Source organism: Aplidium turbinatum, chromosome 10 (genome assembly GCF_918807975.1).
Source record: "Aplidium turbinatum chromosome 10, kaAplTurb1.1, whole genome shotgun sequence".
Lineage (NCBI taxonomy): Eukaryota > Metazoa > Chordata > Ascidiacea > Aplousobranchia > Polyclinidae > Aplidium > Aplidium turbinatum.
The window spans coordinates 23,938,228-23,961,748 of record NC_137481.1 but is presented as its reverse complement, the minus strand read 5'-3'; the positions used below and the strand labels follow the sequence as shown (position 1 = coordinate 23,961,748).

Here is a 23,521-nt window from a genome sequence, read left to right as displayed (position 1 = left end):
ACAGTACCGGTTAGGGTGGAGTGAAAAAATTTTTTTTTTTCAAATCAAAAAATCAGATTAACCCAAAGTGGCGTATGGACCTAAAATCAACTTCTGAAAAGGTTTTGGGTTTGTGCCACCTACACCCAGGTGGCCCATAATTTTTAAAGGTCATCCGAGGGTCAAATTTCATAAAAATCCCATAACTTGGAAACCGGTTAAGCTAGAATGTTAGTTTTTGGCTTAAAATTTCCAGAAGGTCCATGTTTATATATGCTCTAATGCAACTTTTGTCTCTATTTTAACTACATAAGCTGATAATAATAATAAATGACATTTTAGTTTAAAAACTAAAATGTCCTTTGTCTCTAATAAATTGACATTTTAGTTTAAACTAAAACTAAAATGTCATTTTTTATTATTATTAGCTTATGTAGTTAAAATAGAGACAAAAGTTGCATTAGAGCATATATAAACATGGACCTTCTGGAAATTTTAAGCCAAAAACTAACATTCTAGCTTAACCGGTTTCCAAGTTATGGGATTTTCATGAAATTTAACCCTCGGATGACCTTTAAAAATTATGGGCCACCTGGGTGTAGGTGGTACAAACCCAAAACCTTTTTAGAAGTTGATTTTAGGTCCATACGCCACTTTTGGTTAATCTGATTTTTTGATTTGAAAAAAAAAATTTTTTTCACTCCACCCTAGTACCGGTATGAGGCATATGTGATCAGCATACACTCAAAACTAAAAATTTAATTCTTTTATGAAAAATGGCAGAAAAAGACTGGAAGGTCATCTACTTACCCATGGCACATTTTCTGCAGATATACTGGGACTTTTTGGTGTGATTTTATGACATCCAGCTCTGTTAGAAACACAAAGAAATAAAACAATTGGTGTTTCAGAGCTTGGCCACTTAAAATTGACAAGATCCTATGTCTCTGAACCATTAAACTTCTCTGGTATACTTTAACGATATTTTTGAATTAGAATTCTTATTCTTGCTTAATAATTATATGTTATGACAAAACCATGTGGCTAAAGCTTTACAATACACTTGAATTTGTCGGTTTAAAAGTGTGATACGGTACTCTCTGCGTTTTGATTATTTTTTGTCACACTATGCATTCTTTTGAATCATTAGTGCATTTGAAAGAAGATTTGTAATGAAAAGTTCAGTGACCTAGTTTTATTCTATGTTGTGTTTGTGCATTTTTCAGCATGCTTTAGGACAGTAGACATATTGTAGAAAATGGCTGGTTTTGGTGATGACTTGTTCAATGTTTTTGAAGAAGATAGTTACACAGGTTTTTCAAGAGAGAAAGGGTAAGGTTTTATTTGGAATCAAATTTCTTAGCTAAAGTTGTTAACAATTTTAATATTGTTCTGCTATTTTGCATTCATCAAATGCTGGCATTTGCACAACAATCTAACCTCTTAGTGTTATTTATTAAATAAGAATCGATTTCGCTATAGTAATAGCATCTTCAGCTAGCACATGTAAAAAAGAAAATTTAAAAATACGTAAAACAAACAAATAAAGCAAACTCCGATATTATCAACATGCATAAAATTCTATTCTAAATAGATGGTTACATAAAATTAAAATCAAAACCTGCAAACCTAAATTTTAAACTGGTGTTCTGCCACGATTTTCAACACTATACTGGTACAAAATTCAAGAACACATGAACATTATCATCCATCAAGTAAATTACAATCGTTCAACCAGACGAATACAAAGCAGCTTGCACTTTTTGATGCACGTGTTTGCATATCACCATGAATGCAGCTTCTTGGTGTGGATTGCGGACGCACAGTGACTGAGATGAAAGATAATATATATACCTAGGTATATAATCATCAAAACAAATTAGTAGCTTTTTTTCTAAAGTCTGAACCTTAAAACATTTGAGTTTTTCCCACTTTTGATAATATTATTAAGATTTAATATATAAAGTCGGTAAAGTTGTGAAGTGGAAATTTAATTATGATATTGTCAAAATCAAAAATAATAAATTCTTGTTTATTTAAAGTTTAGGGCTTATGGTTCAACCAACATGCCTCTCTAGGTTGTAACACAACACTTTCTGTCAACATCTGTAATATATCAAAATTCTCCCATCATTCTTTGACAGTAATCCATCGTCAAAACGAGGGAGGCTCAAGGAAAAAGACGACCAAGAAGTAAAAAAAGCAAAAGTTGAAGTTGACGATGAAGAAACACATGAAGCAAAGCAACTTTCAGGTATAAGGTTGTTTAGCATCAACTGTCGCATCAATAGTCCGGTTACCAACTTTGATAAGTGATGTCAGATTGTATGAACAGCTATTTATGACTCAGTTGGAATACCACAATCCATATCGCCAAACCCATAACTCAATGCCATAATGGATACCTACTCGAATGAAATGAGTCTTAAGTTTCTTGTGTCTGATGTTGAGATTTTTTTCAGAGGTAGGCCTATTGCTTTTACAACACTGAACAGTGTAGTTGTACTGCTAATATAGCAGGTCTCATTCTCTAATTTCATTAGTCTGTTTTTAATCAATGCCTTATATTATGTTGCTGTGATATACAGATAGAACAAGTAATGCAACAAACTTACAAAACAAAAGTTTCTCATACGTCAATAGTTTATTTTTCATGGATACCATACATGTCTCAAATGAAATCTTATTGATTAGAACAATCTGGCAGGCTATTGAAATATGTACTGGTAAGTGTAAGCCCGACTTCTTGTTGTTGATTTTGTGCCCTCACATTTCATGAGCAACACGGAGGACACAGTGCCATACAAAAACAACAGTGACTGATATGACTTGTTTGTTTTAACTAGCCTATGCATTAATACTGTGCTGCGTTTGAAAATTTTTTCGCAAAGGTCAAAGATGTTTTAAGTGTTTCTGAATCAATTTGTTGCGCTGAAGTCAAAAATGCAACCAGTTTTTTTCAATCAGGTCAAGTTTTTTTTTTATCACATATTTAATTATGCTAGCTTTGATCATTATGGTGCACAGAGAAACTTATTTCTGTGGTAGCTTAATTGGTTATGCATGTTGTCAATTTTCGCAAGATGGTATTTTTATTTGAATGCAAGGTTTTTGCAATGACAGCCATTTTAAATACTACAAAAATATAATGACACAGTTGAAATAAAGGCACTTACAACTAACCAAGAATGCTTTCTAACACATAATTTTGTTCAACGGCGATCAACCTAACAGTAGAAGTCAATATGTACACTATAGACACGTAAACACTTAACATTACAAATGTGTTTTAAATGCGAAATACTTGTCAACATCAATGTGTGAAATAAAAACGAAGTGTTCAAAATAGCTTAACACAGAATGCGTTGTTCGGCACATGATGATATTCCGACGATAAATACAATTAACAATATAAATACAAATAATTTATGCTGACAAAAATTGTCGCTTTAAAGATTTTCTTCTATGTGTGGAATTGGGAAGATCTCTTTTTAAGCACCAACAGTAATCTGCAAGCATGTTTACGTCCCAGTATCCTTGGTACCTTTCTTCTATCTGGCGAAGGTTTTCGTGGAACCTCTCTCCATGTTCTTCGCTGTAGTCACCACAGTTGTCAGGAAAGTAATCCGAATGCGAACTCAGAAAGTGCATTTTCACAGACATCCGGGCTCCAAGGGTTGAAAGCTTTCAAGCAGCTCTTTAACCTGTGCTTCGTAATCAGGGCTTCTATGCTTTCTAATCAAGGCTTCTATGCTTCTATTCTTTGGTGAGATTTAAATCTCGTGTTAGGTCATTCAGCTCAAGCTGTGTAAGAGGCTTGGGTTGGCTTGTACTTTGCTCTGCATCCCATGTGTCTTGTTCACTTGCTTCGCTCTCTGCAGATGAAGAACACTCCATTTCACTTATTTTTCCAGGTGGTTCTGGAACAGAGATACCAGGGACATGTGATACTGGTTTCATGGCTGAAGGAACATCAGGGTACTTCACATATTGTTTGTTCTTCCAGTTTATTCCTGAAATGAAAAAGAACACTGTTACTCTTAAATCAAACAATAAATGAAAATGCCTCCATACCGTAGTACAAGTATCAGCATACCTTGTAAGTTGGTCATGCGAAAATAACAATCAGTGACATGGTCTTTTCCTTCTCTCCATACCATAGGAATACCAAAAGGAAAGCTCTTTATTTTCTTTAGGCTCCATAATCTTAAGCTTTCAACGAATGCTCTACAACATATGTGCGGAGCAAATGCCTTGTCCTGATCGCCTAGCTTTACTCCAAAATACTCATAATATGCTTTTTTAACAAACTGCATAATTTTTTCCACATAACAGAACTTGTCTGCATCATTTTTGCACTTTCTCATTGTACTGTAAAAACAAAACTTATCATTATTACACAAACGTGTTAAATATACTGACGTGGTAAAGTATTGAGTGCACATAAGTCTTTACATAGCTAATTTCCAAATAAAATACAATCACTATCATTTCAACTGCACACTAACGCAGCCTGTAAAAACCAGTTCATATGTTTAACTTTTCAAGCATCGGGTGCATTCGTCATGTTCTTCTCATTGTGATGTCACTGAAGTTTCATCAAAACTTAATTCATTTGCTAAATTATTTTTATGACATCACAAATCTCAATCGCAAGACGCTGAAAGCAGCAGTTGTCGAAAATTTCAAATCCAATTTGCCAAAAAACTTGACCTGATGGAAGAAAACGAATAACAGTTTTGGATTCAGCATCAAAAAGTACACTAAGAATCGTCAATGCTTTAGTAACCTTAAAATTAACGCAGCACAGTGATAATTATAAGATTATGTATAATGCAGTTGCAAGCAGCATTTGCAGTACAAAGATCTGTGCCTTTATTGCTTACTTATGGAACTATTATCTTTTAGAAATCAGTGTAGAGCCAGAAGAGACACCTGATGTCCAAGTGAACAAATTAGATGCCAAAGAAGACCCGGATGATGTGACTTTGTAAGTTGAAGTGTTCATCAAATTACCTATATCTTCTGAAAACATATTGTCATTTCAACTTCATCCTCATGAACACCAAAACCGACACGACCTGTAAGAGAAAATCGCTTGTAACAGTTTGAAGTGAATGCAAACAAATTAATCGCCAAACTGATGATACGTTGTTGCTGGGTTACTAGAAATACAATGCAGTTTGCATTTATGATTAGAGAATACAGAGCATTTTACTTTCAGCATTTTGGAAGCACTTCCCAAAGTTCAAACCACTTCCATGGAGTCGTTGATAAGCGGATGTACTCATGAAGTTGCTTTTGTGACCGGTTCCGACACTCCAAAGCTCCGTCCGCCCGAGGGAAAGCGAGCTAAAGAATACAAATTCATCCTTGATCCCTTCCAACAGGAGGCCCTCCTCTGCCTGGACAACCAGCAATCGGTTCTTGTCTCAGCTCACACATCAGCCGGAAAAACTGTTGTAGCAGAGTAAGTCTTTGTGTCTAAATGTGAGATTTCAAAATAAGTTTCATGTGCTTGTTTCAAAAATGACATATTGAATGTTAGTTAGGTTGAATAGTTTGGCGATTGAGATCCGTAACTAATCTGAACATAAATTATTGCTTACGTGAAATTTAATGGTTTTTGTGTGAGTTCCATAGTTTTTTTCAAGAAATGAATGCAAGATTGAAATGAATGCAAGATTGAACGGAGTGTTTCCCATGATCAAGTCATAAATTGTTTTAATTTAACAAGGGAACGCTTCTTTCTCGCACCAGGTATGCGATCGCAATGTCCCTTAGAGACAAGCAGCGCGTCATATACACGACACCGATCAAAGCTCTCAGCAACCAGAAGTATCGGGATCTATTTGAAGAGTTCTCCGACGTCGGTTTGATGACTGGTGATGTCACCATCAACCCGACAGCTTCTTGCCTTGTGATGACGACAGAGGTGACGCCATCAGTTTTAAATAAGAAAATGTCTTTCTAGATATTTTAAAGTGCGGCCTTTATCTAATCGTACTTTCACAAGCCGTTGTAGGTGCTGCTCAAAACAATTTACCTTATTTCGATCTCCCTGTTCATTCAGTTTCATGTTTAAAAGTGGGAAAAACTAACTGGAAAAGGTGATCTGGTACTATGACACTTCCTCAAATGGGCGACCTACCTAACACAGAAAGCAATCACTAAGAAAACAAATCAAAACAGTTTCATGTTCATTGCAATCACGTATGTTTATATCGGCTTTGTCTTGTTGTAAGGGATGAAGGGAGCATTGTAAACGTGTGCTCAGAGATAACAACTTGCAATATACTGTTGCCAGATTCTACGTAGCATGTTGTACCGGGGGTCAGAGGTCATGAGAGAGGTCGCCTGGGTCATCTTTGATGAGATTCATTACATGAGGAACAAGGAGCGTGGAGTCGTTTGGGAGGAGACAATCATCTTGCTCCCTGATAATGTCCGTTACGTCTTCCTGTCTGCCACCATCCCGAACGCCAGGCAGTTTGCATCATGGATCTGTCACCTCCACAAGCAACCCTGCCACGTCGTCTATACAGACTACCGACCTGTGCCATTGGAGCACTATATCTTTCCCACTGGGGGAGACGGCCTTCATCTTGTTGTAGATGATAACGTAAGCTGGAGTTATAATATGTTGTCAATACCTTTGTACACTCGATGTAACGAGTTAAAAACTATGTACTCCTTCACATAACTTCTAGAGATTGACAATACGGATTATGAATGGGATGCCACATGTGTTTCCAAAACCAGCTTTGATTTGTTCATTTGTAGGTTCATGTCTATTTAGCGACTTATATGGATGGATGTTAAAGTGTTTTAAATTTTCATTAGCGAATAAGTTTTTTAAATTCGCAAAATGGTCTGTTTGAAAACTCTCAGTGGTGCACGTGTGTCCAACCAAGATATTTTCACTTCACAACCTACAAACAGTGGTTTTCGATTGCTTAGATATGAATACTGCAATTGTAGCAGTTATTTTATTACACTGATCTCTTCTGCCATTCCAAGACCTCTGGTGCCACCTGTTGGTACTTTTAGTTTTAAACTTTCCAGGGCGATTTCCGTGAAGAAAACTTCAACCTCGCCATGGGTGTGCTCCGGGATGCGGGAGACAACGCAAAGAGCGACTTTTCTAGAAGAGGAAAACGGGGAGGAATGCAAGTGAGTGATGGTTGTGTGGTCTTAGCGTCATTGTTGGAACAGTGAAGTAAATCATCATTTGTCGACATGGGTTTGTGGTAGTAACGTGCGGAAAAACTTTCTTCATTTAAGTTGCACTTCAAGTTTTCATCTTACTTGGTAATCAACCGACAATATTTTTTGCCAGTTTTCACAATATATACATGAGTTCAGGGCATTTCTATTGGAACTAACTATTCTTGTCGTTTCCGGGTCATAAGCATTTTATTGTGGAAGCAACTACCTCTTTCCACTGGTAGTCGCCTCTTGGTGGTGATTCTCAACTCTTCTTCAGGGGAAGAGCGCCTGCGTCCAGATCGTGGAGCTTGTGATGGAGAGGAAGTTTCTTCCCGCCATCGTCTTCTCCTTCAGCAAGAAGGAATGCGAGTTCTACGCGAAGCAAGTTCTCAAACTTGAGTTTAACACAAGTGAGTGACGTCAGCACGGGATTCCCCGTCACGTGATATTGCTAGCCAATCATTGACAGCTTTGAGCAAGGGTGTCCGCGATGCAATTTTTAATCATTAAAATAAATAATAATAATTACGGTAGCCTATATATTTTTTCTATGCATTTGAAAAGGTAAATTTCACTCTAAATTTGCTCGAAAAATCTGAAAATGTTCATCAAACTTCACTCAATTTTCAAGCCAACTATCGCGCCATTTTATTGCGTGCTGGAAACTCGCATTGTTACATCACTATCACATCACCCATTCACTTTTTGTGACGTTATTGCAATACAGTAAGTAGTAACGTTGATGTATGCTGCAGTCAGTTCTTTACGATTTAGTTTTTTTTGAAAGTTGGTTGCAAGATTTTTGCTTTTCAGGTCCAATCGTTCCGTTTGCGTTCTTTTTTCGTTTGCCCTTTTTTGCCTTCGTACAGTGTTTTTCATCTCCTTTTTGCTCCTACCTCTTTTATTGCTTTCTTACTGTGTTATGTTGTTTATTGAATTTTTTATGTCTATTGCTGCCCTCGGGTTAATGTACAAGTATTTATTTCTCAATATGAATAGCCGAAAACTTTCGCTTATTGTTTTTTGTTTTTATATTGTTAAATGAAGTGTTGTTGCTTAGTTAATATGTTTGTTTATAGTTTAAAAAAATAACCTCTGTAACTCTACCCAAATTGTAAGTATTCGTTTGGTCCTCTGACCAATTTGAGTTTGAGTCCCTTGTCTTAGAGAGTGCTGGTATATCTGCATAGTACTGAAGATCTTGCGATGTAGCGGCATCGTTTTTATTGCTTGCTTTTTTTTCAGAGGACGAACGAAAGTTGGTTCAAGAAGTTTTCGACAATGCCATGGACTCCTTATCGGAAGAAGACAGAGGTTTACCACAGGTCGAGGCAGTGTTGCCATTTTTGTTAAACGGAATCGGTATCCACCACGGGGGGTTGTTGCCAATCATCAAAGAAACGATCGAAATTCTCTTTTCAGAAGGATTGATTAAGGTGGAAAATAGCTCATATCTAAATTATCAAAGTTGTTTTTATTTAAAAAGTTACATTCTTGACAGGTTTGTCATACCCGACCGGCAAACTTATAGCTTCATCGCATCACTCTCACTACATTAAGTTTCCATTGTTCTTCTTGCTGGTAAATATAAAAAGTAACCATCATCTGCCCTTATTTGCCCTGATTTTCGGATTAGCTTAGCAGAATTTTTGAATAGAAAAAAAGGTGATTCTGTCACCCAACACTCAGAGCCACGTAGTGGATATACGACTAGATGCAATCATAACGTAACAACATTGACGCAACACAAGAGAGACTAGTTGGAATGACATCATGTCTGACCAAACAACTACCTTCCAGGTTTTGTTCGCCACGGAGACGTTTTCTATGGGAGTTAACATGCCCGCTCACACTGTTATATTCACAAGCATAAGAAAGTTCGACGGCAAAGATTTCAGATGGGTGAGCCATACAGCTTCAAGTGTAGTTTTTCATTGCGTTGGTGATTGTTGTTTTAAGGTAACTTATCCTTTTAGTGTGCATGTTTGGTGTACCAGAATTAATCTTCGGAAAAAAAACCTACTTGATCAGTCTCAAATCAACATTGTTTGAGACGATAACATCAAACTTTTATTGATTTTTCCAAACAGCCTTGTGGCGTAGACAAAGTTAACAAAATGCTGTTTTTGTATTGATAGAAAAAATTTTCATCAATAGATTTAACCACTGGGTAGCGGTAATTGCCTTGGCAACTGCTGAACACTGTTCTGTACAACTAATGTTTGCTTTGTCTTTGAAACGTACAGATAACCGGTGGGGAGTATATTCAAATGAGTGGAAGAGCAGGCAGGAGAGGAATGGACGAGCGAGGAATCGTCATCATGATGGTGGACGAGAAGTTGTCTCCCAGTGTTGGCAAAGCCCTTGTGAAGGTAATCGCTTTACAACGTTGTGATTGATGTTTTTGGTTTGTCGGCGCCACCTTGCTTATAGAAAACTTATAAATTTAAGGTCGCTTAGTGGCGCTGGTAGGTTGCCTTTCTCAAACATAGAATTCCATACTTAGACATATCGAGTCGTGATTTTATACGTAGAAAAGCGTTGAATAGCATGTCACGTTGATGCTACAGTATGTCTGTTGAGACTTCAACTTCCTGTTTGAAAGCAACAAAATTCTTGAGCTGAATATTGCGGTTATTTCTTCGATCAAAACGTCACCAGTGACTAGTCAAGCTTTCCATGTGCTCAGCAACATTATATTTGTTGCTTCTACTTTCCATGTGCACAGCAACATTATATTTGTTGCTTCTACTTTCCATGTGCACAGCAACATTATATTTGTTGCTTCTACTTTCCATGTGCACAGCAACATTATATTTGTTGCTTCTACTTTTCATGTGCACAGCAACATTATATTTGTTGCTTCTACTTTTCATATGCACAGCAACATTATATTTGTTGCTTCTACTTTCCATGTGCACAGCAACATTATATTTGTTGCTTCTACTTTCCATGTGCACAGCAACATTATATTTGTTGCTTCTACTTTCCATGTGCACAGCAACATTATATTTGTTGCTTCTACTTTCCATGTGCACAGCAACATTATATTTGTTGCTTCTACTTAGGGTTCGCCAGATCCCCTGGACTCTGCATTCCGTCTGACTTACAACATGGTCCTCAATTTACTTCGTGTCGAAGAAATCAATCCAGAGTACATGTTGGAAAAGTCCTTTTATCAATTTCAACATTACACTTCAATACCTGATATGCTCGAAAGTAAGTGCCATGTGTAAGTTGTGTCGTTAGCTAAGAGTTTTATAAATCCGTTGCTCACACTTAGTGCAATAACATGTAAATAGCGTCCTATGTTACCAGTGCGATGTAGAGAAGAGCCGCTGGTTAAACTGCTGTCCACTATTTTCTATTGTGGTCCACCAACATTGTAGCAATTGTATGTCGTCACTCATCCCCTGTTCGGTATTTCAGAACTGACCAAACTTGAAGACGAATATGCCTCCGTAGTCATTGACAACGAAAACGAATCGATGACGTATTACAGGGTACGTCAACAGTTGGACAAGCTAGGTCGACAATTGGAAGAATTCATTCACATGTCAAAGTACTGTCTGCCTTTCCTGCAACCGGGAAGAATGGTCAGGGTATGTCCAGTGTCTGCACAAGCATAACTTTTTGCTTTCGCCTTTACAATGTTGCCGAGTGATATTTTCACGTCTGCAGCACTCCCATGCTTTTCATTGTGTAATAACAATATTGTATCTTATGCCTGCCTTGATAGTACAAACGCCGGTTCTCTGGTGAAAAACGACGAAAACAACAAACTGCATGATCAAGTAACGATAGATCGACTCTCACTCTGCACAGTCGAACTGCTCGCTATAAAACATCCATTCACTTGGATCTTGAAAATAAGATAATTTGCAGGCAACAACAACGAGCACAAGCCCTGCTGAGCAGACTTGTGTCTTTGATCCTCTAATATGTGACATCACTTGTAAAGCTATCTCGATATTATCGTCTTTGCAACACTATGCCCCCCCCCCTCAACGGTCAGGAAAATAGCCAACTTTTATAATTTCATTTAGGGGGCTTTTAGCAAAACATTTTTGCACGTAAAGCACTTAATCACCACTTTGGGCCCCTAATGCGCTCGCAATGCACTCAACTACCTTTTCGGGCCCTTTTGCTACATTACGGGCCCCCCAGGGCTAAAGAATAACAATTTTTAGGCTTGATTTTAGTCGTTTAGGATGGTTTTAACCTAACACTTTTTTGCGTAAACTAACCCATAAAATCAGAATTTTGGGCCCCCCAATTAACACAGGCCTGGGCCCTCAGGGGTACGTCGTACCCTTCTCTCATAGGCCTTGAGCTCAACAAAAGTACTGATATCATGCGAGTGACTTACCAGATGTAATTGTAATTTGGACCAGAATTATTTTGAAATTACAATAATGAAGAAAACCGTTGATTGTCGTCACAGCTTCCTTGTTTGTGACATTTGCAAATGTGCTTGAGCACCGACGGTTGACAAGCCTGCGTGGCTCACCGTCCTTGTCGTTAGGGAGGTCCCCTATCATCACTGATGACGTTTACCATTGACGACGCAACAGGTACGGAATGGCAACCAGGAGTTCGGTTGGGGGGTTGTTGTCAACTTCCAGAAGAAGCAACCGCGGCCGACCTCGGGAGCGCGCCGTCTGGATGAGGAGCCAGAGCCGGAGTTCATTGTCGACGTTTTGATCAACTGTGAGAAGGAGAGCCTCCACAACCATTCTGTCAAGTTGCCGCTTCCGGCGAAGGGGGGCGATCGGGACAGCGAGATGGCAGTGGTCCCCATCATGCTCCCCCTCATCACTTCAATAAGCAGCGTGCGACTCTTCCTGCCCAAGGATCTGAGGCCTCTGGACAACCGGCAGTCTCTGTTGCGATCGTTAGAGGTCAGTTGCTCGTCATTTTTGCATTGATAAAACGTTGATATGGCGTAACAACAACAACTAAAGTTTATAATTCAGTTGTGAGTTCAGCTCTGCGGTTGATTGTTTTACGTTCAATAAAGAAAAACATGTAAACAACTTAGCTTACTAAACAACAACGTCATTGTATCTTGTTTACATTCTGTCATTCATATTTTTTTCGAATAAAACTACTCCTTGTTTTTGACGTCCTGAGTTGATTCTAGAATTCTTGTACAACTTACGTCATACAGAGGCTGTGATCATGTCATCGCTGCATCATTACCGTACGTCACTAATAACCTCGTCTTGACGTAACAGCGTTTGCAGCTTGGTAATTGTCTTCACGATGTCACGTCACAACAGAGCATAGACATTGCAGACTGTTCTAGTGCGATGTTGCGCATTCTGTTGCAGGAAGTTAACCGGCGTTTCCCTGATGGGATTCCCCTTCTGGATCCAGTGGAGGACATGAACATCAAAGATGAGAGGCTCAAGTCAGTGGTGAGAAAGATTGAGGCTTTTGAGAAGCGGATGTACAAGCATCCCCTCCATGACAGCAAGGACATGAAGAAGACATACGAACTGTGCGAGAAGAAGATGAAGGTTTGAAACTGGGGACTGGTGTCGTTTTGGGGGTACCTACCCTCCCCTAAGTATCATAAAGCTGTCCGATAGTAACGTTTGCTTAGATGTCATCTGGCAGTATGAAATGTTTTTAAAGTATTTAAAGTCACGCTCAGCGACGACTGTTGAATTGAAGAGACAAAGATCAGTTCTTTTCAAACAATTTTATGGTCAAGTTTTGTTTTATTAAAATACACTGGAGTGTTGTTCATAGTGACGTCATCATACCTGGGTACCACACCATTGATGACCGGTGCATCGAGTTGCAGGGTTGCTATAGAAACTCAATTGATTTAAATGTGAAGAGGAGGCTGTTACCGTGCCATTGTGTGCGATGCACCCCACACGGTGGCAATGCTTCCTGAAGCGCACGGTTCAGTCGTCTTGGTTTATATCCTGACAAAAATAACCTGAATGAACTCCGTATCGAACTAACGTGAGCCAAGCCGCTTTATGTAGGTAGGAGGCGTTAAGGAAACTAGCTTTCCAATATGCCGCTGCATACAGCGCCTGAAAATCACAAAACGTGTAGCTACTTGTTATATTCATGCATTTCTTTGGTCTTCGAATCTTTATTGCTTTATAGCAGGGGTTCCCAACCTGTGAGCCATGGCCCTCTGGTGGGCCATGTGCCTTTTTCAAGATTGCCATGGAAAAATTTGAAAAATAATAATTTTTTTAATTTATCATCTGTAAGTCCACTACATACTAACAAAAGAAATAAATTAAAATTTATTAAAAATACTAGTACAATCGGCCACCCCCACTAGTGGGGAGCAAACCGACGATAGATAATGATAATGATGATGATGACTAGTACATATTAATAAAAATACTACAAAAACAAGCTCAACCATCACATCAACTGCATATGTTATAACTAATTAATGTACTACCATGTTTAATTGTTTATTGTGTATTGTATTTATATCAATTTATCGTTCTAACTACCGGTTATTGTATAAACAAGTTTTTTAATTACAATGATGTTTCTTAATTTTTTCAAAAGGTTTAAAAAAATAGGGGAGCCCATTGATTTTTCAAAATTTTCAAAGGGGGCCACGGTGTAAAAAAGATTGGGAACCCCTGCTTTATTGGCTTCCCGGTCAGTTCGCGCTGCGTCATTATCATTACGACTTGTATGGCTTGCGTCACATCAACGTCATCACCATGCTATCGTCGCAGCTTGCTGGAGATGTGAAAGAGACAAAGAAGTCGCTCCGGAAAGCCCGCACCATCCTCCAGATGGATGAGCTCAAGTGTAGGAAGAGAGTCTTGCGGCGGATGGGTTACGCCACCGTTGCTGACGTCATTGAAACGAAAGGTGAGCACGATCCGTTTGTCACTAGTGTGGAAGTTGAAAGATGTGAAGCCGTTCCTTGTGCGGGAACTTGGAAGGATGCATAATTAATATTGATCACTAACGAGGTTTCTAAGATTCCAATAAGTTTTAGACAACTTAAAGTGTTGGCTTGCTTTATCATCATCAAGTTTAGATTTAGCCCCCGACTAGTCTGTATTGGGCTACAGCAGATACTGGTACTGGATGTATTGTTTACACCTTAAATGGTTTATAAAATTTACACCGGACCTTTTTCACATTTATAAACAAGAAACTACCATTAACATGTTTAGGGGACTAATCAAAATCAGATAGCCTCTTTTCCCCTAAATGCGCACTTGGTTTGTTTGTTTGTTGTTGTTGTTGAGTATGTTGCGTACATTTGATGCTAGCCTCCCGTGGAATCATTATCGGATGGTAGTTCAGTGTCATTCGGTTCTCATGTTTGTTTGAATATCCAGCCCAAAACTGAAATAGCGACAAAGAATGCAGCAGTATGGTAACGATTGTGTGCTATGCTTATCTGGCTCCATAACTACATCAGCAATACGTCACAGGTCGGGTCGCCTGCGAGATCGGCGCGGCAGACGAGTTGCTGCTGACAGAGCTGGTCTTCAATGGAGTCTTCAACAACCTGACTGCGGCTCAATGTTGCGCGCTACTAAGTTGTTTTGTATTTGACGAGAAGGTAAAACCGTGCAGTAGTTTTATTTCTCAACATTTAATAAAGTTAGTTTGATGTGCGTGAAGTTTGACTTGTTTTTGAGAACGTTTGTTTGTGAGAATCTTTATTCACTGACTGAGAAAGCTTCATCAGTCATCACTGTGGAGAATGAGCTATTGAACCAACTAAGTTTTCAACAATTCAGACTTGTTAAGAATCAATTACCAATGGACTTGCCCGTGGAACATGTCGCAGCCATTCAGTTGCGTATACATTACAACTATGAGCTTGTCCAGATGTCGGCCGTGACAACATTGCATTAACATGTAGTTGCGTTTGTTTAGTCGAAGAGCGTTCCAAAACTCAGTGAAGCATTAGCTGGACCTCTTCGTTTAATGCATGAAGCTGCCAGGAGAATCGCAAAGGTTTGTTGGAAAATAAATCATAAAACGTGTTCATTTGTTCTTTCCTGTGTAGCAAAAGTTAATTTTTACATTGTTTCAACGTCGCCAAATGTCAAAACAATATAAAAATGGCAACTTATGTGGGGTTGGTAAACTATTGAGCTATTCTTTCATATGTTGGGTTTTGTTCTCTTGATATATATCATAAAATTATGGAAAAAAAACTATTCTTTATACTGTATTTGATGGACTTAGACTTGGATAGTATGAATTACATGGGATGACACGAAGAATGTGAACCATTAATTTGTTTAGATTTCGTCAGAATCGAAGTTACCTTTGGACGAGGAGGAATACATTCAATCGTTCAAGACCATGCTGATGGACGTGGTTCATAGCTGGTGCAATGGTTCCACGTTCGCTCAGATAGCTGAGATGACCGACACATACGAAGGTATTTGTTGAGGGCGGACGACGTGTACTGCACGTAGGGTTGTAAAGGGGTGGAAAGTTTCCGGGAATTTTGGAAACTTTCCCGGAAGCTTTCCGGGAATATTGGGAATTTTCATTTGGCATTTATTATGTTTAAAACATTTGTTAAATATTTCATCAATTAGAAAAAAATATCAAAAACCTATCTTAAGCATTTCTTATTTTCTTTAATTATATCAACACTAATTTGGTGTTAATTAAGAATGAGGCTTATGCATACTTTTTCAATATTTAAAAAAAATACTGATCAAATTTGGGAACACTCACACCAAGGTCCGCAATAGGCTCGCAAATAAAAGGGTGGAAAAACTAGTATGAGCCAGGTCAAACTTGGCATTGTATGAGCCCTGTGAAGACAAGTCAACTCAAATTGAAGTTGACTCTGAAGTCGATTACGCTGCCAGAACAGTCATTAGTACATCATCTGAAGAAAGCCGAGCAGGAGGAGATGCTAACCGGCAGCAACTAGAACAACGACTTTGTAATTGACTCAGTATTGTTTTTCTTTGTAAAAAAAAACAGATTGGTGATGATTCATTTTTGGAGTTATAAAACTAAACCATGTGTTTGTATGTTCTTAAGTATTTTAGTTATACATAGTACTTTTATTCTAAACAGTATAAGGCCATTATTTTCCTGTTTCAACATCAAATTAAGATTGTTTTGAAAGTTTCCGAAAATTTCCGAAAATTCTCGTTAATTCCCCAAATTTCCATAGAAAGTTTCGGCTCTGAAAATTCCCGGGAATTTTGCAACCCTGACTGCGCGTTGATCGGTGTAGTTATCGCTAGCGCAAATCTGTTTTGTCGTCTGAACCCCTCGGAGCGTGCAGATCTCTCAGTTTCGAAGCGAAAATTTTGCAAATCACTCTTCTGTGTAACTTGATATTTTTCTAACAATTACTGGATCTCGAATTGAAACCACTGTGCTAGACACTTTGGAAGTTTTAGGCTAACTTTGATTCATCTATATTAGGGTGTCCCACTTTTATGCAGCTTTTCAGGAAAATTAGGTTCGGGTCAAATTCTGACTGGATTTTCGTCACTGATTTCAAAAATGACTTTATTCTTTCATTATGACGTCATATTGATGTGCCAGCTAGCGGATTGTTGCTATATTGGCCTTATCACGAATATGGTAAGAGCTGCTAGAGAGTTGGAATTGCACCAAAATGACCGGAAGGGACGATTTCCTATTTGTTAATACAATATGAAACGCTAACTGCAACAGAAAAGGAGTTATTTTGAAAAAATATGTTTTTGCTCATTTTTTGGACAGAAAAATGAGAAACACGGCAATTTTGCTTGGGTTGGCCCTCAGAGTAATTCGAGTTTGAGAGCCCTGGTATGAAGAACATGAATAGTTGCGATTGCGGCGGCACAGATCATGTGAATAACATTCAATATCTTAGTCTAACCCAACCAGAAAAGTCTGCTTTTTTACATTGATTCAAGTGCGAAGGACTTTGATTCAATGTAAAGATGGTGGGTTATACGTCAGGGTTGCCAATGCACGTAAAATTATTTGTCGTGTCAATTATTTAGTTTCGTTTGACTTTCTGAAACTAGACGCTACTTACATCAATAATCGTTTCCATCGCAGGCAGCATCATCAGGTGCATGAGAAGATTAGAAGAACTTCTAAGAGAAATGTGCCACGCGGCGAAGGCGATTGGAAATACTCAACTGGAAAATAAATTCGCGGAAGGCATCTGCCTCATCAAGCGAGATATTATATTTGCTGCCAGTCTTTACCTCTGATGTCTACAGCGCCAGTTTTGTCGCTTTATTCGTCGAGCGAAGTTTAACATCAATAAATTTTTGTACCTTGCTCTTGTGTGATACGAGACTAAAGTTAATTCTCGCTGCAACTGTGACATCATCATTGACAGGACCGTGGATAGGATGTTTTGGCCCGGTACCAGTGAGATCCTTGGGCAGTGGGCACCTAGTGTTAGAAGTTGATTGAAAAACGGTTTTGTTGTAATTGAAGTTAAACTACCTGCCCTGTCGCTAGAAAATTAATTCCTAACCAAATCAAAATTGATTTTGCATCCAAGTTTATTTCAGCTTAGTTCACCGTAAATGTCACAATGGAAATACTTTTTACAAATGCAGGTATGTCCGTTATATGAGATTACGTGTGCTACTGCAGTTGGTGCATTTAAGCCTATTTATTGGTTAGGACCTGTCAACAGGTTTATGTCCACAGCACGGTGTGAGAGAAAGCGAAGAAATGTTATGAAAGTACAAAAGTAGTTTGGTGCATGCTATGGCGTATCCATCAATCACCAGGAAGCAATATCGTTGAGCTCAGCAGGAAGCGGTGGCGTATTTATAATCTGTAGGTCGCTGCAGCAACCAAGTGATATTGTGAGCGCTCTTTTCGAAACTTTCTGATTGGAAGTAAATTAAACGGCTGCAATAATCGTAGCGGCTGCAATAATCTCAGAAACAGAAAATAAGTGTACAATTGGATTCACCATCGGCGGTCATGTAATATCCAACTTAAGCTACGCAGACGATATGGCCATTTTGAATAATTCTAAACTGAAAATGCAGGAATACCTAGATGCTCTGTCAAAAAATGCTGCTAAATACGGCCTCCAAATAAATGTGTCCAAAACCAAATGTATGACAACCGACAAAACTAACAACACACTCAATCTCACTCTATGGAAAACAAATAGAACAAGTACCAGAATTCATATATCTTGGCCACCGACTATCCGCAACCAACGATGGAAAGACTGCAGTGCAACACCGAATTGGCTTAGGCTGGGCAGCATTTGAAAAGAACAAAAAGATTCTAACATCCAATAGACTCCCAGTCAAACTGAAAGCAAAAATTTTCAACACCTACGTTTTACCAGTCGTGCTGTAGGCTACGGTCTAGAATGCGTAAATTGGACATCATCAACAATGAAAAAACTTACTACCTTCCAAAATCACATCATGAGAAGCATGACCAACAAAAGGTTACTTGATCACACAAAAATAGAAGATCTTCTAACTATGACAAAACTACATCCAATTGCAGCAATAATAAAATCAAAAGTTTTAAAACTGTTCGGCCACACTAAAAGATCACAATTCGGAATCAGCAAAGTTTGCACAGAAGGCAAAGTAGAAGGAAAAAGAAAACGTGGCAGACAACCAAAACGATGGCAAGATAGCATTCAATCATGGACCGGACTCCACTTGACGACACTGGGCGAGTTGGCTCAAAATCGCCACTCTTGGAAGCAAATAAGCCATGTTGATGCGCAATCTGCCGCAGGCGGAGATAACGACTGATGATGAAATTAAACGAATGATTCTGCATCCAGAGATTGGCTTTATTACTTTGATGACGTGGGTTCGATTCCCACCGCTGCCATTATCATTATTTCTTTTTTAATTTCCAAATAAAATTTAAACCAAGAATCAGTTCAGTTGTTTTTATTTCTGACCATCATATCAAAAACAATACACGTCAACATAGCAAAGGTCGAAAAAAAGGTAGAAGCGACAAAACGCGAACGTTAAAACGTGCTTGTGACCAAAGTAAGTTATTGAGTTGAAAAAGATTTGGCACGGTCGCAACACCTTCAGAAAAATTTAAGATGTAAAGGGAAAATAAAATGTTACAAAAAAATAAAATACAAAACATAAATTTAGGCTATGGCTTTATTAGCCCACATAGCTTTAGCTGATATATTTAAGATTTGTATGGACAGTTGGTATGAAGATCGGCCATGGTGCGTTATCAAGAGTGCTGATGGTCGTGAGGGGAACACGTCTTGATGCGTTTAGCTCATAGCAAATAAGAGCAAGGCAGGCAAAGAAAACCATCCTTTTTTGAAAATTTGTCCTGGTTGGTACGCATTAAAGTACAGTAAAAACAATAGACAGCCCCTTTTGATGTGCTGTAAAGGAGCCATTTTCTTAAATTTGGTTCACCATTGTCATGTGTAGAAAAAAACATGGTGTTTTTAAAATATCGACAACTTTGACCTGATTCATAGTAACGGCTGGATTCAGGATAAGAATCAAAGTCATTTTTGTTTTGACATACTGGTGTGATGGCAGTTGACCAATGGAATACACACTTTTCTGTGACAGGAAACCACATAGCTGGATCAGGATCGTACCGTGAGACTTCACTATCCTGATCTGGAAAAGTATCTGCAGAAGGGGTGCCACTATATTGCAAATCACCACTATCTTCACCTTGTTTTGTTAAGTCACCCTGGTTGTCTGCAAATGTACTTGAGGATGTGGATGCGGTTTCAGGAATATGCACTTCAAGTTCAAACTGTTCAGTAGGCTACTGGTACCAGTATCTTGTATGTTTTGCAGAGAGAAAAAATCTGTGAGACGTTTTGTCTTTGCAACAATTGCAGCATTTTTTTCACTTGATTCTTTGAAAATTTTTCTTTTCTGAGCTCCTGAAAGCTGAATTTTCCGTGGCATACTCAAGGTTAAAATATATACTCTCTAAACAAAAACGATATAAAGCTTGAGTGATAAAAAAAAACTAGAAAAAGTGCTATCATATTTGTAACCACCACAGGTTGAGTTACTGATTCCATTTGGCTACCAATAGTAGCTATGCGGACCGCACATACATTAAACAGAGAGAATGCAATAAAGGGGACCCAACACACTGCAGAATCGAGAAAATTAACAGGGTTTAGGTCCATTGAGACCAGAGAGCTTGCAGGGCGTGGAATAGGAGAGCCAGTTATTAGTTAAGCACCATCCAAAGTTACAAATTTATGAACTGAGCTCTAGTAATGGAGTAGGCCAGCATAGGATTAACAAACGAAAATGATATATGATTTATTAAGCAGTAGCACCAGCAGTCATTTCAGTTCCCACGAATCCAGCAGGCAATTACATCTGCATTAATCTATCAGTAGGCTAGAAATATAAACATTAGATGAAGAGTGTAGGCTACTTACATACTGTATGACTACCACAATAATAAACATTTAAACCCTAAAAAAGCTGCGTTCGAATCTTCCGCCTCGCCATCAAAAATCAACCTCATGGCGATGACAACATCCGGGAATTTGCATAAAGCTTATTTTGGGAAGGGCAACGCAGTCGACCGAAACTTGCGATGTAAACAAAGGCTACGTAAAGGGTCAGAAACAGTGTAGGCTATAAACAATTAGGAATAATTCGGGACTGAGCATGTGATTATGAAACCAACAATATTCATATCGCCATAAAAATAAAGTAACTTAAAAGACTACACAAGGTAACTTGAAAGTCACCCACACCGTTGCTAATGCCTTAACGCCAAGCTCAGTCGCCACCTTGTGACTAAAAATAAACCTTGGAAGAAGAGGGAGGCATTTTGCAGAAACTTCAATGGTTGAAAGAAAAAATAATAATAACACTAAATCACATTTTTTTCTACGTCGGGGGGCCCTTCTAAATGGGGGGCCCGGGGCACCTGCCCCCCCTAAATCCGGGCCTGACGACGAATGGTGTTAAAGCATAGATATCTTACATTATAGATATGCAACTCAGCAATCGTGGAATTATCGTCACGCTCGACTGACTTTATGGACACAATCAACAATCAAGGTTGCCAGCTTGGCTAGCGTATCTATGGTAGGCTATTATTGTACGGTTTGGGCTTGGCGAGTGGTGGCTTTTGAGCTCCTTTGGAATATTTTGTTTGGCGTATATTTCAAGTTTTCACAGAATAGCCTACTATGAAAAATCAAGACAATAATCTTTCTTCACGTAGGTTATGCAACTTCTGTTTCATGATCGTTGGAACTTTCATTTAAGCTTATTTCCAGTGACTCATTAAAGCTTGTTGTAGGCAGTTTACAAACCTGAGATAGAGGGGCGCCGGAACAATTTTAGGACGAGAGTTTTAGAATGAGATATAGCGATAATGCTGGGCAACTCATTCGTTTTCCCGCTATTAGTCATGAAAGTCGAAATGTGAGACAGATGAATAATTGCAATAGCTTGAACAAGAAACGAAAGGTAAATTTCACATTCATAGCATCACAATCTGCTGCAAAGTATAAAATGTGTCCACGGGATAATTTGTGTGGGCCTACTGTAGGCTATAGGCCCTATAATTTGGCTATTTGCAGTAGCTTACATGACCTTAAAAGGGCACCATTGCCCCCATCCAGAGAAAATTTGAGGGCAGGAGGGCATCCTCCCCCCTGCTGAGACAGCTTCATTAGCATCACGGATCCAACCGCCAAACCAAGACAATTTTAATGTTTGGTACACACCATAACTAGGCTACCAAATGCTGTAGCACAGCTTTCGGTAGCCAGCAGTAACTTTCATTTTGGTAACACTCAGTAGATTAATTGAATAAAACTTCAGCTTGTCCTGGAACTACAGCTCCAAAAAAGGTCTTTACTTACTTATCAATGGTTGACAGCCTTTTTGTTAGGCATTGTCGGAAATTTTCAGGGGTTGTCAGGCATTGTAGAGTAGCTACTTTCAGGCATTGTCTAGGATTTCCAGGCATTGTCGAACATTATCAGTGGTTGACGGGGTTATTAGGCATTATAGAACATTTTCAGGCATTGCCAAACATTTTCAAGGGTTGTCGAGAATTTTCAGGGGTTGTCAGGCATTGTAGAGTAGCTACTTTCAGGCATTGTTGGGAATTTCCAGGCATTGTCTAGGATTTCCAGGCATTGTCGATCAATATCAGTGGTTGACAGGTTTGGTAGTCATTATGGAACATTTTCAGGCATTGTCGAACATTTTCAGGGATTGTCGAACATTTTCAGGGGTTGTCGAGCATTTTCAGGGATTGTCAGGCATTGTCGGTAATTTCAAGGCATTGTCTAGGATTTCCAGGCATTGTCAATGCTAGACAACCCCTGAAAATGTTCGACAATGCCTGACAAACCCATCAACCACTAATAATGATCAACAATGCCTGGAAATCCTAAACAATGCCTGGAAATTCCCAAAAATGCCTGAAAGTAGCTACTCTACAATGCCTGACAACCCCTGAAAATGCTCGACAATCTCTGAAAATGCTCGACAATGCCAAAAAATGTTCCATAATGACTACCAAACCTGTCAAACACTGATATTGATCGACAATGCCTGGAAGTCTTAGACAATGCCTGGAAATTCCCAACAAATGTCTGAAAGTAGCTACTCTACAATGCCTGACAACCCCTGAAAATGCTCGACAATCCCTGAAAATGTTCCATAATGACTACCAAACCTGTCAAACACTGATATTGATCGACAATGCCTGGAAATCCTAGACAATGCCTGGAAATTCCCAACAAATGTCTGAAAGTAGCTACTCTACAATGCCTGACAACCTCTGAAAATGCTCGACAATCCTTGAAAATGTTCGACAATTCCTGAAAATGTTCCATAATGACTACGTACCAAACCTGTCAAACACTGATATTGATCGACAATGCCTGGAAATCCTAGACAATGCCTGGAAATTCCCAACAATGCCTGAAAGTAGCTACTCTACAATGCCCGACAACCCCTGAAAATGCTCGACAACCCCTGAATATGTTCGATAATGCCTGAAAATGTTCGACAATGCCTCACAAGCCTGTAAACCACTGATAATGATCGACAATGCCTGGAAATCCTACACAATGCCTAGAAATTCCCAACAATGCCTGAAAGTAGTTAGCCTACTCTACAATACCTGAAACCCCTGAAAATGTTCGACAACCCCTGAAAATGCTCCACAACCCCCCAAAAATCCGACAATGCCTGACAATGCCCGACAATGCCTGACAATGGGTATTTAGAGGTACCCTCTGTGACTGTGATTTGTTTTCAATCGCCAGAATCTCCATAAAGCAGTCCATGCGGAACGAGAATGTGACGTCATCACAAGCAATCCATACGTCAACTTGAAAACGAAG

At 38.9% G+C, this 23,521-nt stretch overlaps 1 protein-coding gene across 1 annotated transcript; it reads left to right on the top strand.

The window, feature by feature from the left end:
- The first annotated feature begins 1,203 nt into the window (after window positions 1-1,203).
- Window positions 1,204-17,463, top strand: LOC145777966 (exosome RNA helicase MTR4-like). Its single transcript, XM_082589338.1, has 20 exons — window positions 1,204-1,311; window positions 2,124-2,233; window positions 4,888-4,969; window positions 5,204-5,449; window positions 5,740-5,914; window positions 6,287-6,601; window positions 7,045-7,152; window positions 7,466-7,598; window positions 8,434-8,624; window positions 8,989-9,090; window positions 9,435-9,560; window positions 10,257-10,407; window positions 10,618-10,790; window positions 11,763-12,089; window positions 12,522-12,710; window positions 13,917-14,055; window positions 14,631-14,761; window positions 15,082-15,162; window positions 15,457-15,595; window positions 17,236-17,463. Exons 1-20 carry the CDS (start codon window positions 1,238-1,240, stop codon window positions 17,391-17,393), a joined length of 3,150 nt encoding a protein of 1,049 aa, XP_082445464.1. The 5' UTR covers window positions 1,204-1,237; the 3' UTR covers window positions 17,394-17,463.
- Window positions 17,464-23,521: the final 6,058 nt, after the last annotated feature.

Coding starts and splice junctions, on each gene's coding strand:
- LOC145777966 (XM_082589338.1), top strand. CDS start 1,238: ATGGCTGGTTTTGGTGATGACTTGTTCAATGTTTTTGAAGAAGATAGT. Junction 2,234..4,887: donor TGAAGCAAAGCAACTTTCAG/GTATAAGGTTGT, acceptor ATTATCTTTTAG/AAATCAGTGTAGAGCCAGAA. Junction 15,163..15,456: donor CTGCCAGGAGAATCGCAAAG/GTTTGTTGGAAA, acceptor TAATTTGTTTAG/ATTTCGTCAGAATCGAAGTT.